The sequence below is a fragment of the Serinus canaria genome, chromosome 1 (assembly GCF_022539315.1).
Source record: "Serinus canaria isolate serCan28SL12 chromosome 1, serCan2020, whole genome shotgun sequence".
Classification (NCBI taxonomy): Eukaryota; Metazoa; Chordata; class Aves; order Passeriformes; family Fringillidae; genus Serinus; species Serinus canaria.
This window is the reverse complement of record NC_066313.1, coordinates 17,904,453-17,923,436: the sequence shown is the minus strand read 5'-3', so window position 1 is coordinate 17,923,436 and position 18,984 is coordinate 17,904,453. Positions and strand designations below refer to the sequence as shown.

At 36.8% G+C, this 18,984-nt stretch overlaps 1 protein-coding gene across 2 annotated transcripts in view; it reads left to right on the top strand.

The window, feature by feature from the left end:
- Positions 1-18,984, top strand: part of CBLB (Cbl proto-oncogene B) — a 128,309-nt gene that overhangs the window by 87,578 nt on the left and 21,747 nt on the right. For both annotated transcript variants that reach the window (XM_018920181.3, XM_018920182.3), the window contains exons 9-13: positions 609-740; positions 4,472-4,675; positions 12,724-12,909; positions 15,518-15,883; positions 18,131-18,225. In XM_018920181.3, the coding sequence (XP_018775726.2) occupies positions 609-740; positions 4,472-4,675; positions 12,724-12,909; positions 15,518-15,883; positions 18,131-18,225 (983 nt within the window). The remainder of the gene's footprint in view (positions 1-608; positions 741-4,471; positions 4,676-12,723; positions 12,910-15,517; positions 15,884-18,130; positions 18,226-18,984) is intronic.

The following is an 18,984-nucleotide window of genomic DNA, read 5'->3' as shown; positions in this document are numbered from 1 at the left end:
TTCTTTCTAATGTTGGTGTTCTACCTTCCTGTCAGTCTTGTAATGATGCAAAGTACTGAATAATTTGTGCATGACTGTTGCCAAGTTATCCTGCAGGGTATTCTTGCCATACTTCCTTTACAAGGATTGCGTACTTTAACATACTGCTATACAACATCCTTGCTGTCGGTGAAAAAGCCCTCTTGCTTGTCCATTTTCAATCAATAATCTTAGTCCTAAATTCATACCTAGAAATTAAAATCCCAGTTTTGTTCCCATTCTTCACTTAATTTTTCACCTAATATGTTCATTTTCTTCCTTTTATCTGCAACCAAAGAAAAGTAGAATTTGTCCCTTACAAATTAGGCAGTTAGATATAACAAGTCTGTACAAAATCTAATAGGCACAAATATTTTTAACACTTTTTGGTATGTATTGTAGTATATCACAGTTTGGAAGAAGCAAAAATGTAAGCTGTTTTAGTAACCTTGGTGTGGCTTTTAGATCAGTAGCAAGAGCTTCCTTGATTAATAAGTAAAGCAGATTGGAAAACAGGGCATTTGGAGAAGTATATTCTTTGTGAACAAATCGTTGGAAAGAAATAATTGCTTTACTTTTTTTTGTTACAGGAGCAGTATGAATTGTACTGTGAAATGGGTTCCACTTTTCAGCTGTGTAAAATCTGTGCAGAGAATGACAAGGACGTGAAGATAGAGCCTTGTGGACACCTTATGTGCACTTCTTGTCTTACAGCATGGCAGGTATTGTCATAGTTTAGCTGGTGGGGAAAGGGACGAATTTCTGTCACCTATGTGTTTACAATGAGGGTATATGTTTACTTTTCCAGGTGCAAGGATGTATATATATTCAAAATTATAAACATCCTCATTTTTCAAACCAGAAATCTGTGAAAAATAAAGCTCCAGGAGTCTTTGCAGTCAGGACTCGTAGTCTTGCCAAGGACATTTGCTGACTGCTGCTGAGTGGAAACTATTTCCTGAGTCCAGCACCTACTCAGACAGTACAGGCTGGGTATTTGGTGCCAATTCAGTCACTTAGGTCACTTCATGAAGTATTTAAAAGGTGCAAAGAGGACACATAGCTGCTGGGAATAGATAACTGACTAGACAGCATTTTATAAGGAGAAAGTATGTCTTTGGTGAGAAAAAGATCCACTCAGTAGTGGAGGTCATTAATAGACCTGTGTAAAATTAGGCTTTTAGGATGCCTGTGTCTCACATTAGTAGCATGCAAAGCACTGAAACACCTAGATGGCTTTAGATGGTTGTTGCACTAAGAGATTGAATGGAGGGGAAACTCCCTTCTCTCACAGTCATTTATAGAACATCTAAAAAAAACTCTGAGTTTTCCTGGTGACCCAGGCTGGTGTGTTTTGTTCAGAGATGCACCAGTCTGTGGGAAAAGGGACAATGGGCACCCTTAGTTGACCTAAAAAGTAATGTCTAAAGCTGAGGTCATTCCTCTTTACAATGTGCATCATCCCTGCCCCTTCTTTCGTATCTATATTTTATGGGGAGAAGTAAGGTTCATCCAGTTCCCAGAGAGGACTTTGTTCCACACTTAATATCAGTCTTTGCTTACAAATGTAGTGAGAAGAGTAAAAAGAATCCTTGAGTCTAGTCCATTTTGGACCTGTTTTTTAAATTAGTTCATCCTCCATCAATGTGTTTTCACTCTTACATTTGTGGAATGTCTTCAAGTACTATAATTTTCCTTTTCTAATTAGGACATTTTCTACCTAATTAAGAAAGCCTCAGTGGCAAACCAACACAATATATCAGAAGTATAATTTGAGTTTTTCTTCCATTAGCAATAAAGCTTTCTTGAAAATGAAGTACTCTCAGTTTCCAATTCTGTTCTTTGTGAAATTTGAGTTTGATGTTCCAAACATAAATCTTTCAAATTGGCCGTAGGTCAGGAATTCGTAGGAAATTCCATTTGAGGCATACCCACAAAAGGATATTTATTTCACTACTAAGCAGCTGCTGAGCTGCAACAATGTTTCTCATTTCAGGAGTACCCTTTCTCTATTCTTTCAAGTTTCATTCTGAATTACAGACTTAGAGGTCTGACCACATAAATCATTGACTTAAAAAATTCTGAAAAATTCCGAGATGTGTAGTTTTGTTGCTTTTGTTTGCCTGTTCCTTTGTTTTTTGGCTGAGCTGACAGGGCTAAACGGGAGGACTGAAATCTTTGTGCTTCTGATTGTTGGGTGGTGTGGTAGGAGCATGTTGCAGTCTTAGGCCAGTGATGTGCTCTGATTCTGGAGACTTGAGAAGCTGAGGTCCCCAGTACTTGGCTATGGAACAGGGATTCAGGAAGACAATGACAAAGCATTTTAGGCTCAAAAGACTGACATATTTGAATGCACCAGGTTTCATCAGAACATAGCTACCAGCTGTAATTGGTCAGGTACATTTCAGACTTCATTACAAATTTAACTTTTGTATAATTAGTGAGGCAATGAAGAGGTATTACACTGTAACAGCATCAGCTGTTGTGAGCTTCTGGCGGGTTGTTTAATTGGCAGCATAATGGCTCGTTAAGCATGCCTCAAGAGATCCAGTACAGATGTTTTCACTGAGCAGTAAAAAACTGGGTAAGCAGCATCTGATCTGCGTAGAATACTAAGGATGATTGAGCTGTTCACCTTTATGGGGCTCAGTCTCTCAACTAAGACTTGGTTTACATGCTTCCTTTTTGTATTACACAACAGGAGTAAAATGTCAATTTATACCACAGAAATCTATTGTCTGAAAATATGTCTTTTAAAAGCATATGGGCATATAGGCTGTATTGTAAGGTTAATAATGTCTAAATAACCTTTCTGAGGGCAGGGACAGGTTAATACAGACATCTCGTGTATATAGTCATACTGTTGAATCTAAGTCTGATGATTTGTTTGGTTACTAAGGCTTTTCAAAAGAAAGGATGGAAACTGCTAGTGCAGAACACAGGTACAAGGAAGCCTTGAAAACTAAAAGCTCTGTGCTTCATTGATAGGGTTTTTTTTAAGAAAATGAAACTCTAAGGAGTTGTACAGAGTGAGGGAGGACTTCTGTTCACTTGACCATGTCTACTTCAGGAGGACCATATAATTTAAAGATGATTTTTGAGGTACTAAAGTTGACTAGTTAGTCATACTTATGGTGCTGAAAGTAGAGTAGATGTGTCTTTCGATACAAAATGAAAATCCAGTGCTAATCCTGCAAGTGATGTCAGGAGACAATAATTTATGCTTATCTGACCTTGTGATACAGCTCATCCAAAAACTGTAAAATCAACTGTCAGTTTAGTAAGACTGGCAAGTGTCAGGATAAAAATAATTCTAGAAGATAATTAATGTTGATTTTTCATCTGAGAAATCAAAAACCAGTGCTTGCTTGGTTATATTTCAGTATAAGTAGGTTTTTTGGAATTAATTTTGGTGTTCATATCTCTTTAGCTGTCTGTCTACGTGACTGCAAAATACAACACAGTGTGATTTCTGATTTCACTTTGAATTATATTGAACTCTCAAAGCTTCAAAGTTCTTCTGGGTGTGGGTTTGTTTGTGGTTTTATTTGTTTGGTGGTGTGTTTTTGTTTTTTTGGTTTTTTTATAATTCAAATCTATGTTGTGCTTCTTGATGGAAATATTTCTATAAGTGCTTGAAGGACTTCTCTGATTTTTGTTCATTAGTAGTCTGAATCTCAAGGCTTTTTGTTTATTTCTTATGAGAAATAATACAGTTCTGAAATAAGTAAAAGGAATTTAATATGGCTGCTTGAAAATGATTGAACACATACTACTTTAAAATTAAAATTCAAGTAGTTCTTGTTTCTGATAATATGTGAAAACAATTCCATCTTCTATATAATTTATTAAAAATGTAGTTAAGTCCTGATTTTTTATGTAAATGTGAAGAAAGCTGTTTGTAGCTTTAGGTGCTCTGAATGCTGGTAATGCTGCAGCTGTGATAGACTGAATATTTTTTTTTTCCAAGAAGAGCTGCATGCCATAAAGCTTGCCTGCATTTCCTAACATCAAATGAAAAAGAAATACTTTATGGCTAATATAAAAGGTATATAATAAAATGCTTTAATCTCTGTCTACACACCTCACCTTCTTTCTCTTGAAGAAATAGCAAAATGTATGCCTGAAAGAAAACATGTTACTTCCTGACCTGTAATATTAAGACTGATTGATTGCTTTGCAGAGATAATAGCTACATTTTGATTAGTCATTTTTGAGTAAAGCTTAGTCTATTGAAGAGAGAAAGCTTTAAATGTGCAGTCATTTTACGATTTACTATAGTTAAATATTTGTTAATCTTTTTCCTGTTTACTCCAGTCCTTCTTTACAAGCTTTTAGAGACTGGTTGAGGATGTTTCTGTGTAAAAGGTATAAATCCTACTTTTAAAATGATTGCTGGTTTTGTTTCTTTGTTTGTTTTTTTTAATTTATCAATGTTTTTGTCTTCCTGTAGGAATCAGATGGCCAAGGCTGCCCTTTCTGCCGCTGTGAAATCAAAGGGACTGAGCCAATCATTGTGGATCCTTTTGATCCCAGGGATGAGAATTCCAGGTGCTGCAGTATTATGGATAGCTTTAGTATGCCCATGTTGGACTTGGATGATGATGATGATAGAGAAGAGTCTCTAATGATGAATCGTTTGGCTTCAGTCCGAAAGGTAACTCCTCAAACTCTGCATAACAGCTAAAACCAGATGTTTGTAAACAATGCTGCCTCTAACTTTAAACAGTGAGAGGCTGCACTTCATGCTTTAGCTCACAGCATCTTATTGAACAGTTGTTGGGTTGAAAAAACAAAATGTGTCAATACAGATGCATTAAAACTGAAGTTGAATTGGAGAAAAAAAAAATCCAGATTCTCAGCTGATGTGAACTAAGATAACTTAGTTTATAATGGGCAAAGTGTGAGTTTGCACCAGCTGAAACTCTTATGCAAACTATCAATTCCCTGAGCTTCTATTTGTAAAGAATAGATATTTGTTTTCTGCATTTTGTACACTTGCATAGAATGTTTTAGGATTAAAGCTGAGTTTCTAAACAGTTTTCAATATTATTATTATATAAAAGTGACTTGACAGCTAATTCATACTGCACACAAGTAGCTTTTAGGTATGTTTCATGTGAGTAATCTATGAATTTATTTTTTTTTCTAGTATTAGGTACTCTTGCTGGGAAAAGTATTTTTGAGATTATCCATAGTGACTTTGTGTTTTCGGATGTTTTTTGTCCTGAAAGGGCTCTGTGTAAAATTCTGAGATCTTTGTTGCAAGAGATTTTATTACTGATAAATAAGCACTATCATTGACAAAAGTTTATTTTATGGTGATAGTTTTTACTACCCTATTTTAGCCTGGAAGATATTGTCAGAGGCCATGCGACACTGATTTTGACAGAGCATTTACTAGATTTTTCCTTATACTAAGGTCATCTAGATTGAATTGTTGCCTTGGAATTAATTTTGTAACATCTTACTTTTCAATTTCCTTATCATTGCATTTGTTAAAAAAAAAAGTGTTCTTCACCCTCATATCTGAGAATATCTGTCAGTTAATATACATGCTTCTGATATCCTTCCTAACCTCTTAAGGCTTATGAATCATTCTTGTGTTGTGTACGTAATACAACATGCTCTACCCTTGGGAACAGTTTATCCTTCCTGCCTGGACTTAAATTGCAGTCTGCAGCATGACCTCTGTGAGATAGCCTTGAATTGATGGGCTTTTATAACGCTATCACTTCCGTGATAAGGCAAAAATGCATTATGCCTTTATCAAAAGAAGGAACAATAGGTTTACTATAAGACGTCTTCTTTTAGGTATCCACCAAGTGCTTGAGTGCTTTTGGGCCTTGCTATTTTTTTTTCATTGATTTCATTGTTCAGTGAAAGAAATCTTCACTCTGCCACCCTCTTGAGGTCTATTTGAAATTGTTGAATTATTGTGTCATTTGGTGATTTTTAGCTGCCGTTTTCTTAAAATTGTTACCATTGATTGTGCAGTGATGGTCTTAACCATACTACCTCTGTGTAATATGGCACTGTGTAATATGGCATTGTTCATATATACTTTTTGTTAGCAATGTCTTCATCAAACTTGCCTATTTCTTTAACCATTATTTATTTTTCCTGCTAATCATTGTATCTTTGGAGCCTGCTTAAGGAAATTAGATTTTTCTCTGTGACATTATGTAGAACATTACTCTTTGTGAAATTTTCTTTTGTCACTAACGCTGTTCATATGAACAGGGTGCTGAGTAACGACGGTGTCACAGTAATGTAATTTTTTGAAATTATGGAAGTAAGGTGGCAAAGATAATAATTTAGCTCTTGCAGCCAAACTGCTGGTACTGTTGTAACATTGTAATCTCTGTGAACAAATTTTTCAATTCTAACTTTATTGCATGGGCTGTGGTAAGATTTCTCAACATAAATCTGTTAATCCTTGAAAATCAAATGGGCTATATTTGTGTCAAATCACCTGGCTGACCATTCTAAGAAAAATCTGGCTAGTAGTGAGCTGGGCTATGAAACTCATTAGAAGAAATGAGTTTCAGGGACATGAAGATCTGGTGAAAGTGACTGTAGGGCTTCACAACGCATTGTGGAAATAATCAGTTATCAGAAAAATACCATTTCTGCACTTTATCACTCTTACCCCTGAACTGTACTCCAAAACTTCTAAGAGGTTGAAAGATCTCAGACTTGAAACTGCTTTAAGGAAAAGGGTAATCATGAAGCTCCTTAGTTATTCCTTAAAGGAATTAGTAAGTGGATACACATTAAGAAAAATGAATAGTTACTGCTAGGTGTTGTGTACGAGTCAGCAGTAGCAGCAGATCAACTCCAACAGAGGCTTTGGAGAAATCTGTTGCAGTTAGGCTGTTTATCTGCCTCATCAATCAGCTTATTTTTTTTTATTTCCAAATTGTCTTCAGATATTTCTTGATGAAAGAAAGAGGAAGAGTTGTGCCAAAAGCCTCTGTTAATTGTTTCCTCACCAAGAAATTTCAGCCCTGTGGTATCAGATTAGCTAATGCAGTTATTGCCCAAAATGTTCCTCTTCTCAGCTTATGTTCTAGCAAAGCAAAACATTACGAAATGCACCTTTATAAAATGGAGATTACAGGCTCAGGTAAATTTTGAAAATAGCTTTTCTTTTTTTTTAATTTTTAAAGAGGACATTTTAGTCTCTAGTAATGCATGTTAATTATTCTATACTGTTAATATTTAATTGTCCTAATAAATGAAGAGTTTTCTGTCGCTTTTCTTTAGTACAAGGCATAATTTGATTTCTTTTAAAAAGAAAGAAAATAAGGAAAATGGGTAGTGCAGGAGTTCTTGCTAAGAGCAGATAATTTTGAATTCATACGTGTTTAAGGTAATTTTTTTATCCAAATAATATCCAATGAAAACACAGAAGAGGACTCAACCAGTATAAAAGACTATGAGGTTTTCAGTACCTTAAAGTGAATTAATATTGTTTATAAACAGTTCTGTCTAAAAGTAGATGAAGTTACCCCATCTGGAGTGTTACTGTCTTCTCTGAAATTAATTTCCTAGATATCTGAATGTGCAAAACCCTGGTTGATTGATTGATTCACACTGTACTTTAAAATAATGATAGGAAATTGTCAAGGCTGAAAGACAGTTTGCCATGACTAGGCTTCTTCCAGCAGGTGAGTTAGGTCAGATTTGGTAAATCATGACAAAAGACCTTGGCTCTCAATATATGGGAAGAGGCTGTTTTTCACTCATTTCCATGTTATTAAATCAACTTTTTTTTCTGGTAATGGAAGAAGGCATGTATCACATGGTAATAATGTTTTTCATTTCATTGTATAAAATATAAAAATTGGTAAAATAAGACTTGAAATACGTAGCCATATATTCCATCCAGCAGTACCTTGTGGTGTTGTCTACAAGGGTTCCAGGATGAGGGAAGAGATGAGAAAGTTGACTCTATGTATCAGAAGGTTTGATTTATTATTTTATGATAGATAATATATTAAAACTATACTAAAAGAATAGAAGAAAGGATTTCACTAGAAGGCTAAGCTAAGAATAGAAAAGGAATGAATAACAAAGTCTTCTCTCAGACTGAGACTGGCCAGACAGGTGAACTGTGATTGGCTCTTAATTGGAAACAGCCTGATGAGGCCAATCACAGATTCCCCCTGTTGCATTCCACAGCAGCAGATAAAAATTGTTTACAGTTTGTTCTTGAGGCCTCTCAGTTTCTCAAGAGGGGAAAAATCCTAAAGAAAAGATTTTTCATAAAACATGTCAGTGACAGTACCTGAACTGATATATATATATATCACTTCCTATGTAATGGTACACCTGATTGGTGGAATGTGTTAAGATCATGTCACTCAACCGGAGTGACTTACTTAACTGATTACTTACTAGTATTTGAAGGGCATAAATGCTGGGAGGCAGTGTGCCTCCCCTAATTACTGATTCCCTTGGCTGTATGCTGCTGACTCTCAGAGACCTCACTCCCTCTCCCTCCTTCACATGCATTTTCTTGGGTCAACAAATATAACAGGAGTAAATCTATCGACTTAAAAACATGTTTTCAGTCATCAGTGTTAAGTGATGTAATTTATATCCTCATTTAAGGTTTTGAGCCTAGATAATACAGCTCTGCCTAGGTCACAGCTTATCTTAACAAGAAATAACAAATATGTGAGTTACTCTCACCTGATTATAAATAAACTTCAGAGAACTACTTGTGGTGGTCTGCTTGGACCCTCTTAGATGTCTCATGTAGTTTGAGTTTGCTCCAAGGGCATTAACAGGCAGGATAGTATTCCTCAATGAATCAATCATTAGGATTTATGTTGAGAATGCTTTTCATATGTGCCTATTTAGCATAAAGGTATTTGAAAACTCTTGATTGAATAGCCTGGCTGTTAATATTTCCATCAGATAAAAACTTGACTAGAAATTGTAATCAGTGTTGGAAGCAGGCTTTTTCTTGAATTTACAACTGCGAGGGGCAAACTGATAACCAGTGTATCCCAGTAACAAGGACATCTGATGGAAAAACACAAGTGTGGTCCCTTCTGCAGTACAACTGCAAAGTAAGTCACAGCTGCTTTTCCCTTGGCAGCAGTCACTCCGACCAGATGAAGTCCATGTTGTTACAAAGGAGTCTGTGTTCTTCTCCTTAATTACATCTTTATTGCCCAGGTCTCTGTGTGGTGCAGCAGAGCCCCTTTGTACACTGAAGGTCTGTCTTCTGTCACTGCCAGTTCATTTGAGCTAGATTATGTCTTAATCACTTGCTTGTTTTTGCTTTTTGTCACTGCTCTCTCCCATTGCACATTTTTTCCCAGCATATAGAAAATATACAAAAACCTCCAGTAGGTGACAAACAGGAATTTTAGGAGAGTAGAGTGCCAAAAAGAGTAGATATTAGTGTGTCTGTTAATGCCTTGGTATGGACATGAGATGCAGCCATCTTGTTGGCCTAGCTGTCACTCATCAAATGATGCAGCTGGACAGGCTGGATGGGGGTGGACTGAAAAATACGGGATTTTCGGAATATGATGGAAATCTGATACTGAATGCCAAGGAAAAGCTGTTTGCTGCTGTGGAATATTCGGTTTTGTTTTATTTTTAGTATCAGTAGATCCAACAAAGAATTATTTGTCCCAGCAAAGCTTTTGCTCTTACTTCAGCACCAAGTGTTGATACAGATTAAGCTTCCTTGTAGGGGGAGAAAAGCTGCTTTTGCTTGCAGCTATTCAGTTTGGTTTTTTTAATTGTGCCTGATAAGTTACTCTTTAACTTGTTGGCCGTAATCAATTCCCTTTTTGAAATCTGTGGGGGTCACAGCTTGTTCTGTTGGCGCTGTCGCTGTACGATAGCGTAGTAGTCCAGAGGACTGAAACACTACTTTGCTATTTTGAAATAAGACATAACAAGGCGTGGATATAAGCCTAAATTCAAGTCCTCTCACACACTTACTACTGTGAAAATTTTCCATTTTGTTTTCTTAGTTGTGGATTACTGTCCGTGGAATGTCATAGAGGTAGCCAAACACCAAGCTAATATATGGAACTAGAAGTTTATCACATAAATTAAATTGCTTGCTTCATTGGGTTTAAAAGCATGTCAGGGTTTAAGTATCTTGAACTTTTAAATGAATGGGTTTTAAATGTGAATATTCCATGATTTTTGTCTCTGCAAAAGCTAGACTGTCGTTGCAGCAGAAGAGAAGTCTGACATGGATGGAACTAGTGAGCACACTGACGGAAGAGGGCATCATTTTGCCTAATGATTTTTTAGGGCAGAACTGTATAAGAGAAGTTTACCAGATAGAATCAGGGATAGATATTCTTAAAATGATATCACAACAATGCTGTTCACTTAGCTGGGATTTGTACAATTCCAGGCAGTCTCCCATTTGAGACTCTCAGGTTGCTCTCTCAGGAAATTGTGTTAATTAGTTTGATAATGCGACAATTAGAACATCCTAAATTCTGAACAAATGCTTCCTGTCCAATAATTGGTTTTTAGTATTTCCTATGTTTCTTACTCTTCGTTTCCTACTCCTATCACATACATGATTGCTCTTCTGGAACAATTCCCTGCTGGCTGAAATGCATTATGTTGTGCAATACCATAAAATGCTGAGACTTAACTGAATCACTTTCATTTATTTTAAATAATTGAATCTTTTTGGAGGCGTGACCTGCTTATTTAGATCTATTTCAGATAATTTGGGAAACAAATTCATTTTGTATCTGCTGAAGTTAATCCTTTGAGTATATTGTATTGCATAGTTCTTGGCTTTCAGGAATGCTTTATGGAGATGTAACTAAACTTTGAAAACTAATGCTGTTAAATGATACAATGTTTATTATGCTGTTTAACTGATAGATGCCTTCTGATAAGGAAAATGAATTGACATTCAGTTTATAGTAATTCCATAATTATAGTTGCTCAGGCATGATTGCAAGATACATATCTTGCTTAGTTATTCAACATTCCTTAATGTTGAGAGGCCAAATGCTTTGGTAATTTATGTGCTTATCTCTATGGTCTTCCTGTCAAGGACAGGGTCATTCACCAGTTAAAGGAAACAAGGAAAATTTAAAGACTGTATTCAAGGCATTTAATATGAATATTGAAACCACCTCTTCATTGAAGGGAGAAACTGAGAAACTTCTGGTAGCCATGAAGACCACAAATCTTAAACTGCTCTGTCTCTTGAATTTGAATGTTTAGTTCTGACATTGAGCTTGCACATGTAGAGGAAGTGGAGAAGACTCTAAATAGCAACAAAAAAAAAAAAATCATCCCGATGATGGAGTTGCACATTACCCTTCTAGCTATCAAGATCTTCTCACCCCTCTCCTGCTTTTTCATGCACTGTTGACAGTAATTCTGTGGTGGCTTCTATTTTTGAAGGAAATGTGGTAGCAAGCCCTGTTGTATAGAATGGGATATTAAACTAAGCTGTAGTACAGAGCATTGATAAGGATCAGTGCTCTAGATCCTTTTCCTCACTCTCCTTTTGAATTTATGAAGTTTCCAGTTTCTTTAACATAATGATTGTGTGTAAAGAAAGGTAGTGTTGCTTGTTTGTTTTCTTGTTAAAGAACTTTCTACTCTCCTCCCAGTTATCACTGTGGGATGTTCAGCATTCATGAGAAAAAGCTTATGAAGAGAGGGGGAAGTTTTTATCCAAGGGGTTTAGCCCAAAGATGGGTGGTTTTTTGCCTCTCTAGGCAAGCTGTGATATGAGAACACTGGGATGCCTCAGCGTACAAGTGGCCCAAAGCTGATCATTGGTGGGAATGTCTTCCAGCTACTTGTGTCTACTCTCAGGGAAAGCACAGAATAGCACAGACATTCAGGTTTATTACAGTGCACTGATACTCATACAGTTAGTTCAGAGAAATAACTTGAACAAACACCTGAGCTGTGTTTGTTAAAACTGAGCCAGATGAGCGGTAGGGACTAGTTGCAAAATTGGATGGAGCCCTATATTGAGAGTTGAAATCTTTTTTGGTTCTGATGAATTTGAAAGGATAGGTCTAGGAAAAAAGAAATCATAATTTGTCCCAGGAGGGGGATGTTAAATGTTTGTGTTGTTAGTTCAGTATTTGCTTAAATGATTTAATTGTTCTAAAATTATTTTTATAATCTCTTCATTTATTTTTTGCTGATTTCGCTTCTTGCCCTAATGTCTTGCTGGTGACTTTGACTGGTAAATTTTCAGAATACATACATTCTGTTTTGTATGGAAGTATGATTTGAAAATGGGCAGTAGGCAGTAAGAGGCAATATCATGGATGTCCAGCTTTTAAAAGTAATTTGTAGAACTTTAGATTGAACACTCTCTATTAATAAAAAAGTTATCAAGGGTAGCAGTACTATGGTAGAATTTATGATTTTTTTTTCCTCATGTTTGGCAGTGATTGTTAGGTTTTTATACAAATTGCTGGAATACATATTCTTTTATCTTCATCACAAGTGTTAACACGGGTCTTAATTTTGAGATAGAATGACTTGTAGGCTTCTTTTTCAGTAACTATAAGATGAGCTCTACTGACCAGATGTTCATTATGAAAAATGACTATTATAATTGACTCTTAGTAAGTATCTGATAAGTATCAAGTGTCTTAGGTGGGGAATGGAAGTTGTATACTTGATCATCAGGTAAAAGGTAATTTTATTTTTTCTCTCCTGAAGTGCAATGACAGGCAGAATTCACCAGTGACTTCCCCAGGATCTTCCCCTCTTGCACAAAGAAGAAAACCACTTCCAGACCCCCTGCAAATCCCTCATCTTAGTCTTCCACCTGTCCCTCCCCGACTGGATCTGATTCAGAAGGGAGTTGCACGGTCACCGTGTGCCAGCCCAACCGGGTCACCAAAGGTAAGTGTTACTGAACCATTATTTCTGGATATAAGAATTCTGAGAAATTGCACTTGCTTTTCTTTCCAAGGTGAGCTTCTTGTTTGTTTTGTAAGGCGGACTGTTTTAAACCTTTCCATGGATACTGCTTTTTCAGGATTTTGCTCTGCCCAAAAGAATTTCAATTACTTTTAGTTTAAAGAAACTTTAGATTCAGTCCAGATTGATGAAGTCTCTTCTTTTTCCATAATACCTTATGTAGTTAAATATTTCTGGCTGCAAACTGACTTCAGTTTGTCTAATGATTATATTGTACTTGGTTATGGTCAGAATTTTAAAGATGTTGCAGTAATGGATCAGTTCTGTAACAAACTCTGACTAATGAAAATAAATAGAAGCTAAAATTTTCTGAAAATAAAGGTCATTATCTCATTCAAATTATATGTTTTCTATTCATGATGATTTATGTTCAATTTTCACAGTGTCCTTCAAGAAAAATATATGCAGATACACTACTTTCAAAACCTTAAATGGCATATAATAGGACTCAAATTTCAAGGGAAATAATAACGGCTCTATAGCCAGTAAGCTTGTATGCCATGTTTTGTAAAACTAGTGATACTAAAGATTCAATGATTTTTTGAGGGGATAAGCATGAACAAGAACAAATACTGTTTGCTACTCTCTGTAACAAGTTGATTGTTTTATTATAATTGCTGTATAGAGAGAGCAAATTAGATTAAATTTTTCCTTTTTATATGATTTATTCAAATTCAAGCTCAGGACATGAATTGAAACCTATGTACTCATAATAATCCAGTTTGTAGTAGCTTGTTTCTTTCATCAGGCTTTTACTTAAAGGGTGAAAGTCAATATCTTTTTAAGATTTTAGTGGTTTATAATTTGGAAGAAAAAATAGAGGTTTCAATAGTTTCTTTAATCTTCTTTCTTAACTTCTTATGTTATGCAAAGGAATTATAACACATTAAGGATATACACCAGACATATCCCACATCCATTAAAAACTAGTTTTATAATAGGGTTTTTTTGCAGGGTTCATGGCTTAAAAAAGAAATTAAACCAGGAATAGCGATGATGCTGCTTTGAAATTTGAAAAAGCATTGACAGTGCTTTTTTTATATTAAACGTTTCCTGGGAAAAAAAAATTGTGGGGTGCAAGAGAAACAGGACAGGGGCAACAAAGAATAATCTCATACATTAAAAAATTTTATATTTAAGAGAAAAAAAAAAAGATCATTTAGTCCTGCCAAAACTACTCCTTCAGGAAAAATACCCCACAACTCTTCTATTTTGCTATGTTAAAAACTATAATTTATAACTATAAGGTTATAACAAAAAATCTAGAGCAGGGTATTATTTTCCTGTGTTAACGGTGAAAATAACTTATTTACTTGACTAGCAAGTGAGTTAAACAGTTCTTTATTTAGTTTACTTCCTCTTAATATCCATAGGCCTGTAGGTAGAATAACTTTATTTTCAATTCAAGACGTGTTGAGGTACTGCTTGAAGAATCGTGCTGGGCTAGCCAGTGAAGTGAGAGCAAATGCTGTTCTTATTAAAAAGTTTGGTGACCTCCATTTATTTTAGTGGTAATAATATGCAGGCTTACCAAAGTCCAAGAAAATTATACATTCCCAGGAAAATAATCTTCCCTGCATTGCTTATGGTAGCTGGAGATAAAATATTTGTAAAGACCTGGCCCAACTGTTACTTTGTAAATTGCCATTAGTAATTCAGTCATAATGAAAATGTTTTGGTTTTGTCAGATTTGTGCTCAGATTTGTGCAGCAAGGAGGTCTTTTTCCTGATAACCTGAGTTTCAGCTTTTCAGTATTAGCATACATAATTTTAGACCACATTTAACCATTTATGATTGTCCTAGTTACAGATGGCAAATAGAATACAATTTGCTTGGCAATCCAGGACAATGATATAATTCAATTCTTAGAAAGCAAGTATTCTGACAAATGCTCCTTGCAGATAAGCTAATTGCAAGTAAAACTACGAACTAATTAGGCGGCTACCTGAAAAACTGAACCGCAATTCAAACAGATTCAGCACTCTGACATAGTGCATGTCATGTCAAGACTGGAGTCATCCCTAGGTATATAATCAAAAATGAAATAATTGTTTCTTCTTCCCTTTGCTGTATAATATTTTTTTTGTGTGTGCTCATTTGCTGTCAGTGAGTTATTCCTCTGGGATTTTATTTTGTTTGGAGTTTTGGGTTTCTCTTCCACATCAGGAAGCCTGTTTCTTCCAAACACTCCACAGAACTCATTTCAGCAGATGAATAAGTGATTCAGATGATCAAAACAAAGGATACTGGAAAAAAAACTATGGGTCAAATAAATCTGCCCGAGTTAGCTGGCTTTTCTGCTTTCCACTCCTTGCTTGGCTTACTCAAGCAACATCAGAAATGGGGGCGTGCTTTCTGAAGGGCCGGGTTGTTTGCAGAATGCCTGCAAGGCCTGCATTTAACCTCCTGCCAGGTGCTGCTGCGGGGCCAAGAAAATATCTCCGAAATTATGAATCCACACTTGGTCATGAGTAACATTCATGCCCCCGTGTAATTTTCCTTTTTTTTGTAACTTCCTGTGTCGTTCAGTCTTCTCCCTGCATGATGAGGAAACAGGACAAGCCTTTGCCAGCGCCGCCACCTCCCCTGCGAGACCCTCCTCCGCCGCCGCCGGAGCGGCCTCCGCCCGGGCTGCCGGAGGGCCGGGCCGCCAGGCACCTGCACCACGCCGAGAGCCTGCCCGCCCGGGAACAGCCCGTACCCCTCGAGGGCTGGTGCCCCCGGGACGTGTTCGGGACAAGCCAGCTGGCGGGCTGCCGAGGCGGGGGCGACGCCTCGCCCAAGGCAGGACTGACCGCCATTGTAAACGTGAACGGGAGGCTCGGCCGCGGGAGCTCGGAGCAGGGATTCATCAGGAAGCACAGACGTCACGAGCTGCCTGCAGAAAGTGCCAAGGTATTTCCAGCGAATCCTGAATTCACACCCTACTGCAGCATTGTCTTGCCTTGGCTAACACGCTGTTTGTATTGGCCAGTGCTGATTCGTGGTTTCTGAATCTTTTCTGTCAATGTTAGGAAAATTAATCCACAAACACCAGAGGTTTATGTCTAAAAAGAAGACAGAGGAGTCCTTTTTGGCTTTATTCGAATAAAGGGAGAGGCCATGGGGCATTCCCCTGGGGTCTCTCAAATTTTTGGAGGACGCAGCCTACCTTTTTATCCAAATTTCCTGGCCACATTTCCCTTCTCTCTTTTCCCATTGGCTGAGGTACTTGAGAGGCACAGACTTCCCGGAACGGAACGCCAGATACCAGAGATTCCCCTCTAACATATAACCTTCCCTTTTTAATTCTTATGGAATTTAGAGGTTTTTCTTCCTCATTGTTTCCTTCATTTTTCAATGCCTAATTTCATTTAGCAAACCTAAAGTTTATTTGTAAAACAGATATCTTTTTCCATTCATCAGTCAGTGGAATCCTTCCCATTCTTTCTTTTATCTCTCAGTGCTAGTTTTATCTACCAGCAGACCCACAGCTTGTTTGTAAAGACAAATCTGCTATTCATCTCACTTAATAATAAGCTGCTCATAAAGAAATTATTTGTTAAGTGCTGTAATTTATAAAGCAACAGTACACGATCGTTCAAGTTACAATTTTCACGTAAAACTTTCGAAAAATATCTTTGAGAGAATATTATAGATTTGCTGTATTCTTCTAGCAAATTATCCACGATAACAACGTATCCCTGTATGCTGTACTAATACAGAATCTCAAGTCCACTTTGGAACTGTCATATGCCAAAACTGTGTGTGCGTTTTCTGATGGAATAGTAGATGATCCATTTGGCTCTGTTGTAGGTGAGGTGAATTCTGGCATTTAGCAGCTTCAGGCACTTGCAAAGCCATTTACAGCTGGTCAGACTTAGCTTTGAAAAGAGATCAAATGGTGATATCCTAAGAAAAAATTCCTAGTTCTGCTTTAATCAGTTTTATCAAAGCAGCTCAGTAATTTATTCATTGAGGTTAACTCAAAGCTCCTCTGTTTTTTTGAAGACTACACAGCTTGTGCAAGACTACATAGCTCTTACTTAGACTGATGGATTTGTGGTTAAGCCATGGTAGTTAGAAATCGTTTTTTTCATCTATTTGCATTTCCCAAGACCACAAGCTAGTTAAACTTTCTATGTCCAGTTTTGTTTTGGTTTTGTGTGTGTGTGTTTGTGTATATATATAGATGGAAGTTTTGGTTATTTTGAAAGTAGGTTTCTGAAATTGCATTACTGTCTATAAGGAGTGTTGACATACATGATGAAAGGTACTTAAGTCATCTATGATATTATATATAATTAAATTATTACCACATAATGCTTTCCTCAGCATTGAGGCAAAGCACCAAAATTTTACTTAGAACTAGGCTGTTTTTTAAATGCTGCGGGTTTTCTATTGATTTTAAAAGGATACTGAATTTGTATCTTCAGCTGTACTTTCATGTAGCATTCTTGCTGTGGTCTAGCACAATACTGAAGCTGATGGAATGAATACTTCCCAAATTAGAATACCAAGTCAGTGTGGAAGTGTAGTCTGGAGGAGTTACATATGTAGATCTTTAACCAAGTACTGCTGGAACTGTCATCTTCAGGTTGTAGATCTGAACTATTTGATTAGAGGAAGCAACCCTCAATTACGATCTCAGGCTGTATTTACATTCATGAGGGAAACATGGAATGAATTTTCTTCCCTGATTTATATATCAATTGTAATATAAACTTTTTGCTATTGGTAGAAGCCAAGAATTGGAAAGATAATCCTGTGGGTAGAGGATGGATTCTGGCAGGTGCTGTATCACCGTTTTAATAATTAATTTGTTCAGCATGATGTACCTGTTGCTTTGCCATTACACTTCATCTCTCTCACTTTGCAATCTTGAAATCTTACTTTTCCCCCAAGCAGTTCAGCTGTAACTGAGTGTCTGTCTAGTACCTTGCCGTGTGAACTTCTTCTTTTGGTGAGGTTTTAAACTAACACATTCTACAGCTCCAGAATGGGATAAAACAGGCCTCAGAGTCACTTCAGAGACAGCTCTGTGGTGTGAACTCCTGGGAAATCCTTTACTCACAGGCTTCTCAAGGTTTATTGTATAATACCTAGTTGATGAATTTCTACAGTGATAGGAGATACTCACTGTAATATTTGTGTGACTTTTAGGTTTTTTCAAATGGTCATCTGATAAATGAAGAATATGATGTCCCTCCACGGCTTTCACCCCCTCTTCCAGCTGGCTCTGTCATCCCTAGTATAAAGTAAGTTAACTTTATCTATAAAGAAAAGTGATAGTTAATGTAAGGTAATGGCACTGACTCTCTGCTGCCAAAACAAAAAATGGGAAAAAGAAAGAAATTGGCTAATATAACTTGATATGCTTGCCATGAATTTTAATGTGCCTTGACAAAGGAAATGTAAATGGTATTGATTAAGTGGGAACAGTCCCAATGTTAATTGGACACAGCATGTTTGTATAGGGAGAGAGGGTAAATTGTGGCAGATCTTGCTCACAGGAATTTGGCAGTGAGAGCAGATACTGTCTGGTTTGGCTTCTATTACTACAGGAGAAGTGTGGTCGGAGCTATTTTTCACAGGAGATGACAGATTCTAGGGAAAGTGCTAGGGCTGAAAAATGTGTTCTGTCACTGTTCTGCCCATAATCTAGTCAGGCTTTCTGGGCTTTCAGTACATGGAGCTTTATCCAGGATTCACACTATCATCTCTTATTTGTTGTGGCTAAAAAACAAGCAACCAAAACCAAACCATTTTATATAATTTGAAATATGATCAACCTTTCTGAGTTCCAGAACATGGGAAGATTTGTCATTTCAAGTGCAGACTGTACAGAATACTGTACAGTCTTCCAGTAAAATGACTGTTTATTTTTTAAATAAAGATGTTGCTGTCATAGCAAGTATCTCAGACTTGGAATGACACAGGATTTTGTACAGAAGAAGATATATTTAAAGTTGAAAGCTTGTAAGTCCTGTAGTGTGGTCTGTCCTTATTTTGTGTTT